Source organism: Rattus norvegicus, chromosome 13 (genome assembly GCF_021556685.1).
Source record: "Rattus norvegicus strain SHRSP/BbbUtx chromosome 13, alternate assembly SHRSP_T2T, whole genome shotgun sequence".
NCBI classification, from domain to species: Eukaryota; Metazoa; Chordata; class Mammalia; order Rodentia; family Muridae; genus Rattus; species Rattus norvegicus.
In genome coordinates this window covers 65415040-65434896 of record NC_141546.1, presented here as the reverse complement: position 1 = coordinate 65434896, position 19857 = coordinate 65415040, and the positions used below count along the sequence as shown (strand labels likewise).

Sequence of the window (19857 nt, the reverse complement as noted above, 5' to 3'; positions counted from 1 at the left end):
ATTTCATGATGTGATGAAATTGCATCTGGTGATGCTTGCATCTATGACTCCTGATTTCTTTCCTAAGTTTTCTATCTCCAGTGCTGTCTTTCTTTGTGATTTCTTTATTGTTTCTATTTTCATTTTTAGATCCTAGATGGCTTTTTCAATTCCTTCACCTGTTTGATTGTGATTTTCTGTAATTCCTTAAAGGATTTTGGTGTTTCTTTTTAAGGCCTTCTACTTGTTTACCTGTGTTCTGTTATTTCTTTTTTTTTTTTTTTTTTGGTTTGTAGAATTTTATAGTTTGTTAATATACAATTTTAAAATATTTTATATTGGAAAATATTTCTTTTTTTTTTATTAACTTGAGTGTTTCTTATATACATTTCGAGTGTTATTCCCTTTCCCGGTTTCCGGGCAAACATCCCCCTCCCCCCTCCCCTTCCTTATGGGTGTTCCCCTCCTCACCCTCCCCCCATTGCCGCCCTCCCCCCAACAGTCTAGTTCACTGGGGGTTCAGTCTTAGCAGGACCCAGGGCTTCCCCTTCCACTGGTGCTCTTACTAGGATATTCATTGCTACCTATGGGGTCAGAGTCCAGGGTCAGTCCATGTATAGTCTTTAGGACGCAGATGGAGACCCGAAGGATCCTGTCCCAGTGTGCTCCAAGGTTCCTATGAGCTCCTGGTGGGTCCCTTTTTGGATAATCAGTGGAGCAAAATGGGGTTTCATTTGTGGGCTTAGAGGTGAGAGTGCTCCTGGGAGACCAGCTCTCTCTGGGCAGGTTTTGTGTCGAGGGCTGTGGGACAGCCTTAGCTCTGGGCACAGATGAAGACCGGAAGCTTATTTTTATTTTTAATTGTATGTATGTAGTTTATGTGTGAATATGGGCATCAGAGTCCAATAAAGGGAGTCAAATACCCTGGAGGGAAACTTACAAGCACTTTTAAGCTGCTGATGTATGTTCTGAGAACCAAACTTAGCTTTCTCTGCAAGAGTAATGGTTCTAACTGCTGATCCATTGTTCTGGTTCCGAGGGCTTTCAGTCTTTGGTAATATTGTTTGTGTCATTTATTCTATTTGAACTTGAATTTTTAAGAAATAATTGATAGTATATGTTTTATAATGCCCCATTCGATATTACTATTAAATTGCCTTCAGAATATGCAAAAATTAAAGCTAGCAATATATTCATAGTCCTTAAGTATTTTATACCCTTCTCTGTAGGACATTATGAACTATTAGTATTCCTCTAAAATCTTCCAATTTATATATTACTCTTTTTTATGGTGAGTTTTAAATGCCTTTTATGATGAATTATTTTAAGAACATAGATCCATAACATATTATTAAGTATTTATTAGCATATAACTTTTAACTAGAAAAGGATGTGGGTAACATTTCAGTTCTTTGAAAAATTTCCATAAATGTGTACTCTATTGACACAGAGCTTCCTCTTGCTCAGACCACTTCTCCTGGTTTCCAGAGTATCTGGACTCACTGTCCTTTAGAAGTGTTCATTAGCAGTGAATTGACTCCATATGAGTAATTGCAAGCTCACTCATTTTTGTATAAAAGAAATACAGTATGCCTTAAAAAATCCTAGTTATGAGGCAAGCTGGGAAGTAACATGTAACATGATAGAGGCTTAGAAATAATCCCTTTTATGCTAAAATATTGCTAGCCTTCTCTGGCATGATACCTGGATTGCACTGAGGCCTTGCTCTTGAGCCTGATAGCTGACAGGGTTGGGTGCTGAGATGAAGTCTCCCTCCCTTGGTGTAATAGATACCTACATAAAAGAATGAAAATGTCAAACACATCAAGGTGCTTGCTAGTGTGAGGAAAAGATCTTGGGAAGAACAATGTAAGCTGAAAGAAAAGAACTACAGTGAAGTTAGAGTTCTGGGCAACAGAACTTATAGAAACACAAAATGGCATCCCTTTCAGGGATGGGCATAACTCTCTGATAGCAAATGGTAGGTACACTTCTGGAGAGATATGGGGACTGGATATGATTAATAAATTCTCCAGAATATTTGTGCTGATCTTTTTTATACCAATGGTGCTAAGATCCCAGTTTACTTTATAGTAAATTTAATAATTCAATTTAATAAAACAAACAGATCTGACTTAGGCTTAGACAAATTTCTGCCTTTTCAAATGAAAAAATAAATGACTTTTTCTTTTTATTCTACTCAAAAGTTGGTACAAAATCCCTACATAACTGTGCGCAGCGATGGGAGCCTCCATATTGAAAGAGTTCGACTTCAGGATGGAGGCGAATATACTTGTGTGGCCAGTAATGTTGCTGGAACCAATAACAAAACAACCTCTGTAGCCGTGCATGGTAAGAAGGACCCAACATAATTGCTTCCAAACCTTGTTCAAAACAGCCTTCATAGGTTTTAATCAAATAACTCTGTTCCTCTAATTACAGGAAGGAGAGCTTTCTTCCAATTGTTATTTTATATTTCTTGAACAATGTCTACATTGTTAATACTGTTTCCAGATTTCCCTTCCCTATGTACACAAAAAGACATTCTGGGGATCCACCAGCTAAGTCTGGCCAAGAGCTTTTATAAGTGGTTTCTTAATTGATAAAAAGAGAACTCAGCTCTCAAAGAATCATGTTTAAAAATACATTTTAATTTCAGGCAAGCTGAACTTAGTGTACCATCCAAATTGCCTTGAATTGTCTTTTTTTTTTTTTTATTGTGAAACAAACATGTCCTCACTAATGACCCCTCTGTTGGAATTAAATATGACCTAAGCTTTTCTAAATGTCGTCTTATGTGCTGTGTGCTCCAAACAATTTTTTTGCACATTGAATAATTTAAAGGTCACAAAATAAGAAAATCCAAAGACAATTTTCCACTTGTAACAGTTACCAGACTTTTTTTTAAAAAATCTCAATAATAATAGACAGCTTCATATTTTAAGCAATTCTCATAAAAATTTATATTTGTTTTTGAGTCTCCTAAATTGTTTTTATAATATAATACTAAAAATAGATTAACTGCAACAATGAATGTCTTAGGAAAAAGAAGTAAAGATACTAGATTTCATTCATTGATTTAATCTTTATTTAGACTCTGAATTTGGGACTCTACCAGTTTCCATTTTCCTTTGGCTATTGAAACCGCCAGTGACTACAAACCATTTCTTCTATATGCCCGAATTACCACCTCCTCTGGCTTTATGCTAACCACCAATATCACTTGACGTGTTCTTGCGAGGGTTCAAAGTAACACCCCCAAGTAACTTAAATTTAGTTATAACCTCAAATAATAAAGGCCTGTCGGCATGTTGGGATCCATGCCATTCATTCTGTGACTATTTTTAAGGAACAGACCACAGGTTTCTTGGAGAGTGCTGTAGACTGACTTGAGGATGCGGTTAGCACACCCTCATAGCATCTCCCCGTTTTCTCTTAGTGACTGTCTAGGCAGCTGTGTTAAGAAAGATGCTGAGGCCAGACTCTCAGTTGCAGGGAGGAGTGATGGATTAGTCCTGTGTTCGCTGTATCACAGAGGTGAGAAGACAGACAACCCAATGACCTGATTTACTGAGACACAAGATATTTTAATGATTAAAGTTTAAGAGTTTCACAACTGTTTTTGAATCATTCTAGTCCAAAACAAACAAACAAACATTTAGTCGATAACTCCCCAAAATCCGCCTGATTATTAGGGTTTCAAACCCATCAGAACACAAGGCATGGCGGCTTTATACCTACTTCCTGTTAATAAGGGTTTCATCCTGTATCATTCCATCAGGACTACCTAGGAATGGTGCTCACCTAATTCTAAAAAGGGAGAGATTTTCATAAAAAGAAATGAAATGAATTCAAATACAAATTCAGATGAGAAGGACAAAATCCAACTGCCGCGTTGATTCATGTAGGCTCACAATCTGGAGAGAAATTGCTTCTCCATACCCAGATGTCATCAAGCTTCAAAACTGACCTAAATTTGCAACTTTTCTTCACTACTGTCTAACTTAATATGGCTCTTAAAAACATGAGATCCCCTTATGTTGCCACAAATTGACAGCATATTTGAGAGTTTCGTATTCTGTCATGATCCTGGAAATTAAATTTCTTGCTTTCATGAGTAGCTCGATGTTCTTGCTTAGAGCTGGAGATGCGCTGCCAAGACTTTAAGACAAAATTAGCTGGAGACTAATGGCAGCTGTAGGAAAGGATGAGTGTATACTGTATGTCACTTCCGCCTTCTGAGGAATTCTTGCACTCGGGGGGTCTACTGTATCTTCTGTTCTAGTAAATTTCTATTCCAGGGTAGTATGACAGTTCTGGAAAATTCTGACTTTAAGCAAGAAATGTGGTATGTCATTGAGCTGCTGGGAAGAGTCCTGGTCTCATCGTACCACAGGATGCAACAGAAAGATCTGGAAATACCAGACTTCTGCCGTGAATCTTCTGTTAGCAAACATTCCTGTGTGGAAGGCTTCATTGGAACTGTTGCTCTGAGGGTACTGCGTGTCAGTCATGTGGGCATGTGTTGGTTCTCACTGAGAACAAAGGGAACAGAGATTTCCTCTTGCTTTCATGGCTGCTCCCATGCTGTGAAGTTTTCTCTAGCTTCCTAAAGGCAAAGGCATGCTATTCCTAACTGAAAAACGATGAACCCGTCTCTTATTTCATCATCTTACATATGAACTCCCAAGATCTCCATACTTCTACTAAACTCCTTTTAAGAAAGCACCCTTTTTAATCAGTTTACACTTGGTAGAGCACAAAGCGGCTCTCGTGGGCATCGGCTGTGTGTAATAAGTAGTGGTTGGACAGCTCGTTTCATTGCAGGTGCTCTTACATCAACTCATCGGAGCTTAATCAGTAGTAGACAGTAAGGAAGACGTGTTCCAGAGACACATCTATAATCGTTAGACTGTAATCTATCTTGAATGTTCAAGAAATATTTGATTTTATTCAGAACTTTTGTGTTTTCTTTAAGAAGGTCACTGTATTAGACATCAGTTGATACTTGGTTTTAAGCTATTATTACACCTGCCCAGGTTGTACTGATGGTAATTTTTGCCATGCATTCCCTTACTTTCCCATATTATGTAAAATCACCTCTTTTAATAAACCTTAAGACTATATGGAAATTGTTCAATTTTGAGTATATCATACTAAATGGAAGAGCAATTGATCAGATGCCAACCTTACTTCCATATCCAGTTCTGCCTACCATTCAGCACGGACAGCAGATACTCAGCACCATTGAAGGCGTTCCAGTAACTTTGCCATGCAGAGCGAGTGGGATCCCCAAGCCGTCTATCACTTGGTCGAAGGTAAGTTATAGATTGAGTGGTGTTCCCTGAAACACAGTGTTGGGAGGACTTACAGTGTTCTCTCCGGAGGCCTCAGCAGGATGGGAAGAGGGTGAGACACACGAGGGCAGGAAGCTAAATCAGGCATTCCCCAAGCTGGTTTCCTCTGTGGCTGGCATGAAAGGGTTCGGTGTTCTAGATATCCTTTCAGGAACAAGGTAGATGCATCTCAGAAGGAGCCCTCTGATGGGCAGGAAGTGGGGTGTAGGTCCAGGACATGTGCTTCCTGGAGGTACTAACACCTCCATGTACTTGGTTGTCCTGCCTGTTAAAGGTGGAGGGCTGAGAGAAGCGTGGCCTATGGCATTATGTGGAGCTGCTCTGGAACCAAGAGGCCCAGGGGAGGTGACAAGAGAGGGCTACAAATACAGTGTTCAAAACAGTTGTTGGCACACAGCCTTTCCTACCATTGTCATACCGTTATGTATGTATGTACTTCAAGCATCTGGTAGGTAACTGCATCCAAGACATTTTAAGCTCCTGCCCAAGTGCAACTTGCTGTATGGATTCCATGTTTGACCAAAGAGTGTTAGACACCTATCCAAATCCGTGGATTCCCTTCTACATCCCTGTCGTGTGATTTACCTTTTATTCGTTTTCTTATATTGATGAAACCCTCACTTTTTTTTTCTTTTCTAACTTTTTTTTTAATTAACTTGAGTATTTCTTATATACATTTCAAGTGTTATTCCCTTTCCCGGTTTCCGGGCAAACATCCCCCTCCCCCCTCCCCTTCCTTATGGGTGTTCCCCTCCCAACACTCCCCCCATTGCCGCCCTCCCCCCATAGTCTAGTTTACTGGGGGTTCAGTCTTAGCAGGACCCAGGGCTTCCCCTTCCACTGGTGCTCTTACTAGGATATTCATTGCTACCTATGGGGTCAGAGTCCAGGGTCAGTCCATGTATAGTCTTTAGGTAGTGGCTTAGTCCCTGGAAGCTCTGGTTGCTTGACATTGTTGTACTTTTGGGGTCTCGAGCCCCTTCAAGCTCTTCCAGTTCTTTCTCTGATTCCTTCAACGGGGGACCTATTCTCAGTTCAGTTGTTTGCTGCTGGCATTCGCCTCTGTATTTGCTGTATTCTGGCTGTGTCTCTCAGGAGCGATCTACATCCGGTTCCTGTAGGCCTGCACTTCTTTGCTTCATCCATCTTCTCTAATTGGGTGGCTGTATATGTATGGGTCATATGTGGGGCAGGCTCTGAATGGGTGTTCCTTCAGTCTCTGTTTTAATCTTTGCCTCTCCCTTCCCTGCCAAGGGTATTCTTTTTCCTCATTTAAAGAAGGAGTGAAGCATTCACATTTTGATCATCCGTCTTGAGTTTCGTTTGTTCTAGGGATCTAGGGTAATTCAAGCATTTGGGCTAATAGCCACTTATCAATGAGTGCATACCATGTATGTCTTTCTGTGAATGGGTTAGCTCACTCAGGGTGATATTTTCCAGTTCCAACCATTTGCCTACGAATTTCATAAACTCCTTGTTTTTGATAGCTGAGTAATATTCCATTGTGTAGATGTACCACATTTTCTGCATTCATTCCTCTGTTGAAGGGCATCTGGGTTCTTTCCAGTTTCTGGCTATTATAAATAAGGCTGCGATGAACATAGTGGAGCACGTGTCTCTTTTGTATGTTGAGGAATCTTTTGGGTATATGCCCAAGAGAGGTATAGCTGGATCCTCAGGCAGTTCAATGTCCAATTTTCTGAGGAACCTCCAGACTGATTTCCAGAATGGTTTTACCAGTCTGCAATCCCACCAACAATGGAGGAGTGTTCCTCTTTCTCCACATCCTCGCCAGCATCTGCTGTCACCTGAGTTTTTGATCTTAGCCATTCTCACTGGTGTGAGGTGAAATCTCAGGGTTGTTTTGATTTGCATTTCCCTTATGACTAAAGATGTTGAATATTTCTTTAGGTGTTTCTCAGCCATTCGGCATTCCTCAGCTGTGAATTCTTTGTTTAGCTCTGAACCCCATTTTTAATAGGGTTATTTGTTTCCCTGCGGTCTAACTTCTTGAGTTCTTTGTATATTTTGGATATAAGGCCTCTATCTGTTGTAGGATTGGTAAAGATCTTTTCCCACTCTGTTGGTTGCCGTTTTGTCCTAACCACAGTGTCCTTTGCCTTACAGAAGCTTTGCAGTTTTATGAGATCCCATTTGTCGATTCTTGATCTTAGAGCGTAAGCCATTGGTGTTTTGTTCAGGAAATTTTTTCCAGTGCCCATGTGTTCCAGATGCTTCCCTAGTTTTTCTTCTATTAGTTTGAGTGTGTCTGGTTTGATGTGGAGTTCCTTGATCCACTTGGACTTAAGCTTTGTACAGGGTGATAAGGATGGATTGATCTGCATTCTTCTACATGTTGCCCTCCAGTTGAACTAGCACCATTTGCTGAAAATGCTATCTTTTTTCCATTGGATGGTTTTGGCTCCTTTGTCAAAAATCAAGTGACCATAGGTGTGTGGGTTCATTTCTGGGTCTTCAATTCTATTCCATTGGTCTATCTGTCTGTCTCTGTACCAATACCATGCAGTTTTTATCACTATTGCTCTGTAATACTGCTTGAGTTCAGGGATAGTGATTCCCCCTGAAGTCCTTTTATTGTTGAGGATAGCTTTAGCTATCCTGGGTTTTTTGTTATTCCAGATGAATTTGCAAATTGTTCTGTCTAACTCTTTGAAGAATTGGATTGGTATTTTGATGGCGATTGCATTGAATCTATAGATTGCTTTTGGTAAAATGGCCATTTTTACTATATTAATCCTGCCAATCCATGAGCATGGGAGATCTTTCCATCTTCTGAGGTCTTCTTCAATTTCTTTCCTCAGTGTCTTGAAGTTCTTATTGTACAGACCTTTTACTTGCTTGGTTAAAGTCACACCGAGGTACTTTATATTATTTGGGTCTATTATGAAGGGTGTCGTTTCCCTAATTTCTTTCTCGGCTTGTTTCTCTTTTGTATAGAGGAAGGCAACTGATTTATTTGAGTTAATTTTATACCCAGCCACTTTGCTGAAGTTGTTTATCAGCTTTAGTAGTTCTCTGGTGGAACTTTTGGGATCACTTAAATATACTATCATGTCATCTGCAAATAGTGATATTTTGACCTCTTCTTTTCCGATCTGTATCCCCTTGATCTCCTTTTGTTGTCTGATTGCTCTGGCTAGAACTTCAAGAACTATATTGAATAAGTAGGGAGAGAGTGGGCAGCCTTGTCTAGTCCCGGATTTTAGTGGGATTGCTTCAAGTTTCTCTCCATGTAGTTTAATGTTAGCAACTGGTTTGCTGTATATGGCTTTTACTATGTTTAGGTATGGGCCTTGAATTCCTATTCTTTCCAGGACTTTTATCATGAAGGGGTGTTGAATTTTGTCAAATGCTTTCTCAGCATCTAATGAAATGATCATGTGGTTCTGTTCTTTCAGTTTGTTTATATAATGGATCACGTTGATGGTTTTCCGTATATTAAACCATCCCTGCATGCCTGGGATGAAGCCTACTTGATCATGGTGGATGATTGTTTTGATGTGCTCTTGAATTCGGTTTGCCAGAATTTTATTGAGTATTTTTGCGTCGATATTCATAAGGGAAATTGGTCTGAAGTTCTCATTCTTTGTTGTGTCTTTGAGTGGTTTAGGTATAAGAGTAATTGTGGCTTCGTAGAAGGAATTCGGTAGTGCTCCATCTGTTTCAATTTTGTGGAATAGTTTGGATAATATTGGTATGAGGTCTTCTATGAAGGTTTGATAGAATTCTGCACTAAACCCGTCTGGATCTGGGCTCTTTTTGGTTGGGAGACCTTTAATGACTGCTTCTATTTCCTTAGGAGTTATGGGGTTGTTTAACTGGTTTATCTGTTCCTGATTTAACTTCGATACCTGGTATCTGTCTAGGAAATTGTCCATTTCCTGAAGATTTTCAAGTTTTGTTTAATATAGGTTTTTATAATAAGATCTGATGATTTTTTGAATTTCCTCTGAATCTGTAGTTATGTCTCCCTTTTCATTTCTGATTTTGTTAATTTGGACGCACTCTCTGTGTCCTCTCGTTAGTCTGGCTAAGGGTTTATCTATCTTGTTGATTTTCTCAAAGAACCAACTTTTGTTTCTGTTGATTCTTTCTATGGTCCTTTTTGTTTCTACTTGGTTGATATCAGCTGTGAGTTTGATTATTTCCTGCCTTCTACTCCTCCTGGGTGTATTTGCTTCTTTTTGTTCTAGAGCTTTTAGGTGTGCTGTCAAGCTGCTGACATATGCTCTTTCCTGTTTCTTTCTGCAGGCACTCAGCGCTATGAGTTTTCCTCTTAGCACAGCTTTCATTGTGTCCCATAAGTTTGGGTATGTTGTACCTTCATTTTCATTAAATTCTAAAAAGTTTTTAATTTCTTTCTTTATTTCTTCCTTGACCAGGTTATCATTGAGTAGAGCATTGTTCAATTTCCACGTATATGTGGGCATTCTTCCTTGATTGTTATTGAAGACCAGTTTTAGGCCGTGGTGGTCCGATAGCACTCATGGGATTATTTCTATCTTTCTGTACCTGTTGAGGCCTGTTTTTTGACCAATTATATGGTCAATTTTGGAGAAAGTACCATGAGGAGCTGAGAAGAAGGTATATCCTTTTGGTTTAGGATAGAATGTTCTATAAATATCCGTTAAGTCCATTTGGCTCATGACTTCTCTTAGTCTGTCGACATCGCTGTTTAATTTCTGTTTCCATGATCTGTCCATTGATGAGAGTGGGGTGTTGAAATCTCCCACTATTATTGTGTGAGGTGCAATGTGTGTTTTGAGCTTTAGTAAGGTTTCTTTTACGTATGTAGGTGCCCTTGTATTTGGGGCATAGATATTTAGGATTGAGAGTTCATCTTGGTGGATTTTTCCTTTGATGAATATGAAGTGTCCTTCCTTATCTTTTTTGATGACTTTTAGTTGGAAATTGATTTTATTTGATATTAGAATGGCTACTCCAGCTTGCTTCTTCTGACCATTTGCTTGGAAAGTTGTTTTCCAGCCTTTCACTCTGAGGTAGTGTCTGTCTTTGTCTCTGAGGTGTGTTTCCTGTAGGCAGCAGAATGCAGGGTCCTCGTTGCGTATCCAGTTTGTTAATCTATGTCTTTTTATTGGGGAGTTGAGGCCATTGATGTTGAGAGATATTAAGGAATAGTGATTATTGCTTCCTGTTATATTCATATTTGGATGTGAGGTTATGTTTGTGTGCTTTCATTCTCTTTGTTTTGTTGCCAAGACGATTAGTTTCTTGCTTCTTCTAGGGTATAGCTTGCCTCCTTATGTTGGGCTTTACCATTTATTATCCTTTGTAGTGCTGGATTTGTGGAAAGATATTGTGTAAATTTGGTTTTGTCATGGAATATCTTGGTTTCTCCATCAATGTTAATTGAGAGTTTTGCTGGATACAATAACCTGGGCTGGCATTTGTGTTCTCTTAGGGTCTGTATGACATCAGTCCAGGATCTTCTGGCCTTCATAGTTTCTGGCGAGAAGTCTGGTGTGATTCTGATAGGTCTGCCTTTATATGTTACTTGACCTTTTTCCCTTACTGCTTTTAATATTCTTTCTTTATTTTGTGCGTTTGGTGTTTTGACAATTATGTGACGGGAGGTGTTTCTTTTCTGGTCCAATCTATTTGGAGTTCTGTAGGCTTCTTGTATTTCTATGGGTATCTCTTTTTTTAGGTTAGGGAAGTTTTCTTCTATGATTTTGTTGAAGATATTTACTGGTCCTTTGAGCTGGGAGTCTTCACTCTCTTCTATACCTATTATCCTTAGGTTTGATCTTCTCATTGAGTTCTGGATTTCCTGTATGTTTTGGACCAGTAGCTTTGTCCGCTTTACATTATCTTTGACAGTTGAGTCAATGATTTCTATGGAATCTTCTGCTCCTGAGATTCTCTCTTCCATCTCTTGTATTCTGTTGGTGAAGCTTGTATCTACAGCTCCTTGTCTCTTCTTTTGGTTTTCTATATCCAGGGTTGTTTCCATGTGTTCTTTCTTGATTGCTTCTATTTCCGTTTTTAATTCCTTCAACTGTTTGATTGTGTTTTCCTGGAATTCTTTCAGGGATTTTTGTGTCTCCTCTCTATGGGCTTCTACTTGTTTATTTATGTTTTCCTCGAATTCTTTCAGGCATTTTTGCGATTCCTCTCTGTAGGCTTCTACTTGTTCTCTAAGGGAGTTCTTCACGTCTTTCTTGAAGTCCTCCAGCATCATGATCAAAAATGATTTTGAAACTAGATCTTGCTTTTCTGGTGTGTTTGGATATTCCATGTTTGTTTTGATGGGAGAATTGGGCTCCGATGGTGCCATGTAGTCTTGGTTTCTGTTGCCTAGGTTCCTGCGCTTGCCTCTCGCCATCAGATTATCTCTAGTGTTACTTTGTTCTGCTATTTCTGACAGTGGCTAGACTGTCCTATAAGCCTGTGTGTCAGGAGTGCTGTAGACCTGTTTTCCTCTCTTTCAGTCAGTTATGGGGACAGAGTGTTCTGCTTTCGGGCGTGTAGTTTTTCCTTTGTACAGGTCTTCAGCTGTTCCTGTGGGCCTGTGTCTTGAGTTCACCAGGCAGCTTTCTTGCAGCAGAAAATTTGGTCTTACCTGTGGTCCCGAGGCTCAAGTTCGCTCGTGGGGTGCTGCCCACGGGCTCTCTGCAGCGGCAGCAACCAGGAAGACCTGTGCCGCCCCTTCCGGGAGCTTCAGTGCACCAGGGTTCCAGATGGTCTTTGGCTTTTTCCTCTGGCGTCCGAGATGTGTGTGCAGGGAGCAGTCTCTTCTGGTTTCCCAGGCTTGTCTGCCTCTCTGATTAAACCCTCACTTACAAAGAAAGTCCATTCTTTTTTTCAGTGACCTCAGAGGTGGCATGTTTTTTGTAATAAACTTGAATCTTACAGATAAAATATACTACAAAATCATGTCAGAATAATAGAATGCATGACTCATATGAGAACTGCTGAATAGTTTGTCATTCCATCTGATTTTCTCATCTAAAAAAAATCTTAGAGGTTGATGCTGCCAGCAATATAACCTCCATATATGATTTTCATGGTCCAGACACAATTACAACCGTGAAGATAAGCCTGTAGGTGCACAGCACTTGATGCATTGCAGATACGTGCCACCTTATAGAAATGTAAGAGCAAGATGGTTCCAAGAGGCTCTTTTGTTATGGCCAAACCAGGAAGAGAGGAACTTGAACTCAAGGATCTAACTCCTGGGGTTCTAGGCCAGATTGCCTCTTGACTGACTTAGATAGACTTAGATAGATAGACTGACTTTTGTGGCCTTTTTCTACCTTGTCTTTGTGCTATAGGACTCTGAAGTGGAAACTGAGGGTCCGGCAGTTCCTATTGATGAGGCCATGAGGATAAAACACTTAATTCATATACAAGACCACCTTGCTGTTGCGCACAGTGAGGGCTGTGGTGATGCTGGTCACCTCTGTTAGGTTTTACTGTCCTTGTCCTTTAGGTGGCTGTACAGGAGAAGAGGCATGGCATAGGATGGAGGAATACCGCCTTTAGTGCATTTGTTTAATTTCTCTTATAAACAACTCCCTTCTAGTTAACATTTTTCAAATCTAGTTTTTCAGCCCTTGGAGGTATTTTTCTCTCTTCCACTTCCAAATATAAAGCCATTCCTTTATCCCCTTTTTAAAAAAGATATACAAAACCACTGTGCTTTGTTGCGTTTACAGAAAGGAGAGCTGATTTCAACGGGCAATGCCAAGTTTTCTGCAGGGGCTGATGGGAGTCTGTATGTGGTGTCACCAGGAAGCGAGGAGAGTGGAGAGTACATCTGCACAGCCACCAATGCAGCCGGCTATGCCAAGAGGAAAGTGCAGCTGACTGTCTATGGTGAGAGCCACCCAAGGGAGGGTTGCCTTTCAAATGGCCCACACATGCACAATCTCACAGTTTCGTCCATAGGTACCCAAAGGCGAAGCTCTCCCCTAAGTTGATGTGTAAACAAAGAAACATTTTTAGTTTCACTGCCAACCAAAAACCACCTCTACTTAGATTCTGATTTGCAGGGAAGCAATTATATAACCTTTTGGAAAATTCCATGCTATTTCCCCAAGAACTGTGCTCACCACATTCAACATTTTACAGAGACAGCAGTGAGCTAAAACTCCTTGTGGAGCCAAGCCTCAGCTGTGTCTTGGGTAGCCGCCTTCTGTTTCAGGGGCTACTGCTCCTCTGAGCAGACTTGAGGCCATTTCAGCTGTGCTTAAAGGGATGACTAAGGAGGGAAGCTCACTCTTCCTTTCTAGTTCTCTCTAAACGCATTAATAGCAAGTTTCAGATGTGCCCAGAATCTTGGGAATCAACATCTTCTTGTAAATTATTTAAGAGCATTAGAAGTCTAGATTTTTAACTTAAATGAAACTATGATTGTTTTCAATGCATTATTTCCCCTTCCACATCCTGTGTTTCTTTTAGTAAGACCCAGAGTGTTCGGGGACCAAAGAGGACTGTCCCAAGATAAGCCTGTGGAGATCTCTGTCCTGGCTGGGGAGGAGGCAACCCTTCCCTGTGAAGCGAAGAGCTTACCTCCACCAATCATTACCTGGGCCAAAGATAGCCAGCTCATCTCTCCGTTTTCTCCAAGGTAGGAGATCCAGTTGAACAGCAACACAGGGAGACGTAACCTGCTGGAATGGTGCCTGTGATTGCTTGCAAATGTATCAATATATAACCTAACGTTTGGGCTCGTTCACATGCACATCTGAGTTATGTATACCTTGCACCTCATTTCCCCAGGTTGTAAATGCTAAGACGGATTTGCCACAGTTCCCACTGGGACGTTTTACTAGGTAATTTTTGAAGTGGAGCAGATTTGTGTGCGTGCCTCGCTCAACCCTGCTGTGGGCAGCACGCAGAGTTCTGTTGCTCTCAGAGAGGCAGTAAAACACGGAAAGCACTGTCATGTATGAGACTTGACTTGTGTTAGCTGGTTTTGTAAATCATTCTGGTTAAACCCACTCATAAAGAAAGGTTCATTGAGATGATGTCATTTATAAGCTGAGTGACACAGCAAGAATGCCAGGGCTTTAGGTCAAAATGGCTGTTGCCATTTGGGTTAAAATATATCTTTGTCACCTAGAGCTTACCTAGATCCAAGGGACAGCTTTGAATTTCATATCTTTTATTTATACAATGGGACTATAGTTTCTGGAGGGAGTTCTATGAGACAATGTGCTGGAGAGATGGCTCAGTGCTTATGAGCATTTGCTCCTCTTGCAGAGGACCCAGGTTTAATTCCTAGAACTCCATGGCAGCTCACAGACACAAGTAACTCTACTTATAGGGGATCTGCCACAAACTTCTCACCCATGCAGATGCTACACACACACACACGGTGCACATACTTACAAACACACATGCACATGAAATAATCATTGTAAAATATAATTATAGCTGCTGCCTATTATTAGGCTTATTGGCATATAATTGTAAAGCCATGAATTTGTATGTGTATATTTTCTACTACTGATGATAAGAAAATAACGGGAACAACTTTACATAATTTGGAAAGAATTTTACTAAGTGTCATAAAGTAAAATATAGAGAGTCACTTATAAAGCAGTTTGTAATATAAACCCTTTCCCAGCCAGGATTTCTGTCCTCTCTTCCTTGTGCAACCTTTCATCTGTAAGTAACCCTAAAAATGGTTGTCAATTTTGTTTTCCCTTCTATATTTAATTTGAACATCTAAAATACATTATTACTACTTCACTCCTTGCTTTATTGTGTTACACACACTCACTACTGTACACACGGAGTCAGCACATTCACTGTAACTAGTCTATGTGCACACACTCACTACTGTACACACAGAGTCAGCACACTCACTGTAACTAGTCTATGTGCACACACTACTGTACACACGGAGTCAGCACACTCACTGTAACTAGTCTATGTGCACACACTCACTATTGTACACATAGAGTCAGCACATTCACTGTAACTAGTCTATGTGCACACACTCACTACTGTACACATAGAGTCAGCACACTCACTGTAACTAGTCTATGTGCACACACTCACTACTGTACACACACAGTCAGCACACTCACTGTAACTAGTCTATGTGCACACACTCACTACTGTACACACGGAGTCAGCACATTCACTGTAACTAGTCTATGTGCACACACTCACTACTGTACACATAGAGTCAGCACACTCACTGTAACTAGTCTATGTGCACACACTCACTACTGTACACACGGAGTCAGCACATTCACTGTAACTAGTCTATGTGCACACACTCACTACTGTACACATAGAGTCAGCACATTCACTGTAACTAGTCTATGTGCACACACTCACTACTGTACACACAGAGTCAGCACATTCACTGTAACTAGTCTATGTGCACACACTCACTACTGTACACACAGAATCAGCACATTCACTGTAACTAGTCTATGTGCACACACTCACTACTGTACACACAGAGTCAGCACATTCACAGTAACTTGTCTATGTGCACACACTCACTACTGTACACACAGAATCAGCACATTCACTGTAACTAGTCTATGTGCACACACTCACTACTGTACACACAGAGTCAGCACATTCACAGTAACTTGTCTATGTGCACACACTCACTACTGTACACACAGAGTCAGCACATTCACAGTAACTTGTCTATGTGCACACACTCACTACTGTACACACAGAGTCAGAACATTCACTGTAACTAGTCTATGTGCACACACTCACTACTGTACACATAGAGTCAGCACATTCACTGTAACTAGTCTATGTGCACACACTCACTACTGTACACACAGAGTCAGCACATTCACAGTAACTTGTCTATGTGCACACACTCACTACTGTACAAATAGAGTCAGCATATTGACTGTAATTAGTCTACACACAGTCTACCTTTCATTCAACCGTTGCCCTCCTTGTAGATGCTGCGGTCTGCTTGTTATTTCTTTTGAATTACTTTCTTTTCAAAGCTTTTTAATATGTCTGCTTGCATGCAGATGCATGGAAGTTTTAGAGCCTGTAACACAGAACTATGCTTTCTTGTCAGAACAGATTCCTCACCCACTCAGAGAAGAAGGGGAGGGACAGATGGGGAAGAATTGTGGGAGGGACAACTGGGAGTGGGCAGTGAGCAGGATATAAAGTGAATAAGTAAAAAATTGAATTTAATTTAACAAAATTCAAAAGCATTCAAAGATCCCATTTCACACCCACTGGAAAGCAGAGACATCTAATCCAGTCAAAGCGGCATATTTGTTAGGAACTGCAGCCTGGTCCTCTGAATTCTGTTGCCAGAAAGTAAAAGGAGAACCTCCCCTCAGAAATGCTATGGGCAATACCTCCATGATGGGACTCTTGGGATGTGCCAGAGTAGAGGGGGGATATCCCAAGAGCTGTTGCCTGTGCCTGGGATATGCTCTTCTTGTGGGCTGCCTTGTCTGACATCACTGGGAGAGGAAGACCTAGCCTGGCAGATAGGTTTTGAATCTTATGGGCCTGACTTTGAGTGAGCATGTGTTACATGTGCCCGTTTGCTGGTCATCCATGCTGTCTGTGAATTGCCTCTTTAAAGTGTCCTCACAGTTTTATGGGGACATGTCTTTTTCTAGCTGGGCATGTATATTTGATATTTGGCTTTGATAACAAATTTTTGTCTGACATGTGTATTGAAATGTTCCTCTCTATTACTATGGCTTTAAGTTTATTTAAGAATGGTGTTTTTGTTTGAGGATAAGTTTTCAATACTTTTAAAGACTTCAAACCTATGCTCTGAAGGTTTTTATTTCTTGCATCCTTCTGGGATTATATTCAAAACATTAAATGTTTTTGCCTTTTTAAAAGGTTTACTTTTCATAACTGAGGCTCCACTCTCTGAATTTTTATATTGTATATTGTATTAAGTAGTACTGTGGTTTAGTTTATTTTTCTCAATTGGAAAATCAATTACCTAAGATCATTTTGAATAGTAAATCTTCCTATGGTGTGCATTGTTTGTTTGCTGGGCTTAAACCCAGGATCTTATATATTCTAGATAAATACAATTGAACTACATTCTCAGGCCCTTTCTGTCTATCTCTCCATTTTCCCTCTAATACTGGAAACAACATGTGTTTCTGCGCATGAATGTGCCATCTTGGAGGTCTCTGTCCCTAATTCTAGTTTGACTTAGCTCTATAAGGAACCTTGATATGAGGTAGGTCTATGTGGCTCTGGCAGTTCCTGAAAAGGACTTTAATACAACTTTAATAATACTTAATAACACCCAGTCCATCATTATTTAATTATTTATTAAAAACATATTTAAAAATATATACTTTTGTTTGCCTTTACTGAAACATACTCAATTATTTGTCAAGCATTGCAAAAAATGAAAGATATAGTCACTAGTAAGTTGCCCAATGCCGTTGTGAAAAAGCTTTCTATCCCTGCCCTGTGAGAAACCTTCATTAAACTCACAGAGTCTTAAAGAAGACAGGAAAATGGAGGGCCTCTGGTTGAGATCCGTGAAGGTGACAGGAAGATATGAGAATAAGTGGGGGTTAAATATGACCAAATACTTTAAATTCATATACGAACATGTAGCACAGTCCATGACTGTGCTCAGTAACATAGGCTAAAAAATACAGAAAAAGAAAAATGTTCAAAGTAAGTTGAAAGTTTTACAACACACATTTGCTCTGTGTAGCTGTAACCTACGGACACACAGAGACATGCAGCCATTTGACACTTTAAAACAACGGTGTTAGGTTTAAAGGTAAAAGAAAAATGGCTTTTCTGTTTATAATGATACTGTACAGAATATAAAAGGTAATTACGAGAATTCTGTTCCTATGGCTGATATCAGCTACAGTGGAGAGAACTTTCAAAAGCTGCGTGCAGCACAGGAATTTCACGCTGAAGGGAGGCTGCATGGGGAATGTTTGCGTTCTTGTATTCCGTGGTCTGATGTGTGGGTTTCCCTTTTAGACACACGTTCCTGCCTTCTGGCTCAATGAAGATCACAGAAACACGCATTTCAGACAGTGGGATGTATCTGTGTGTGGCCACAAATATTGCTGGGAATGTGACTCAATCCGTTAAATTAAGCGTCCATGGTGAGTGTTCAAGGGGTGGCCAGTGATAACTCTGTCCCCGGGGCCACAGCCTTTGAGACAGTGAACCTCCAAGATGGATGGAGACTCAAGATTTCTGAGTTGTAAGTCTGTCATTCTCTTTCATTTACTCTGAAAGGTCTGTTAGCCATCTACAAATAACTCCCCCTTCTCCAGTTTCGAGTGTACTGATTACATTTGTGGATCTCATTTCATCTAGGTGTTTAGTCATTTATCTCTCTGAGTTGACATGCAGTGGAGGAAATGTGTTTAAAACATTGAGGGCGAGCGCTCCTCTCACAGAAGAGGATCATACTTTTTAAATAGTCGGATTTGACATATGACGAACACAGTGACTGAAAAAAGAAATGCTCCCTTTGATCATTATTTGATTACATGATGCTTCTCCCATGGAAGTGTTTTATCCCTTTAATTTATGACAGCCCACCAACTATCTGTCCCTTCAGTGCAGTGGTTCCCTATCTCCATGAAAGATACTGTGTAGATCCCAGATGGCTAAATGTCAGAGGAAATTCCCTGAGAGGGCACTGACCTAGCTGCATTTCTACACCAGTTGTCCCACTGAACTCGAGTTTTTGACATTAAAGGAAGGTCCCACTGCTTACCAACTCTCAGGCAATAGGCATATTAATCACGTAACCTATTTTATCTTTAGACAATAGATACTAGCTATGTTTTTTTTTAACTGACTACACAAAAAGACCTGTTTTCTGGTTTGCTCTGATAGATAGGGGTCCGGAAAGGGCTTTTAACCTTACATTACTTATAAACTAAAGGAAACTCACCAATGTTAAGTGCTCACTACTCGTCAAATGTGGGACCAGGAGTCCCGTATCCATCATTTCCTGTAGTTCTTTCAGTGAATTGTTGCTGTGCTTGCACAGTTAGTTTTGCCTAGATGGTTAAAATGGGCCTATAGAGACTTGCTGTCATGTCCACACCACACAGCTAATAAGTGGCTATTCTACTCTTTTTTGTGTGTGACTTCCTGGTAAAAAGTTCTCCTTCAGCGTCAAAAAAAATATAGGGACTTTTAAATATTTGATGATTAATGCTCAGTTGTGTTTTCTAGTTCCTCCAAAAATACAGCATGGAAATAGACACCTAAAAGTCCAAGTCGGCCAGAGAGTGGACATCCCGTGCAATGCCCATGGGTCTCCTCCTCCCGTCATCACCTGGTTTAAAAGTGGAAGGCCCATGCCGTTCAATGGAGTGCAGCATCCTGGTAGCCCAGATGGAATGCTGACCATTGAGCAGACCACACTCTCAGATGCTGGCACATACACATGCACTGCCACAAACATAGCCGGAAGTGATGAAGCAGAGGTCACCTTGCATGTCCAAGGTGGGTTTTGGCATAAGAGATATGTCTGGTTGGGTGAGGCTGAGGAGTGGAA

At 40.4% G+C, this 19857-nt stretch overlaps 1 protein-coding gene across 2 annotated transcripts in view; it reads left to right on the top strand.

The window, feature by feature from the left end:
* Hmcn1 (hemicentin 1) overlaps positions 1 to 19857 on the top strand; it is a 457385-nt gene that overhangs the window by 234217 nt on the left and 203311 nt on the right. For both annotated transcript variants that reach the window (NM_001271292.2, XM_087580179.1), the window contains 6 exon segments: positions 2187 to 2331; positions 5185 to 5297; positions 13037 to 13196; positions 13782 to 13950; positions 18315 to 18442; positions 19533 to 19805. In NM_001271292.2, the coding sequence (NP_001258221.1) occupies positions 2187 to 2331; positions 5185 to 5297; positions 13037 to 13196; positions 13782 to 13950; positions 18315 to 18442; positions 19533 to 19805 (988 nt within the window).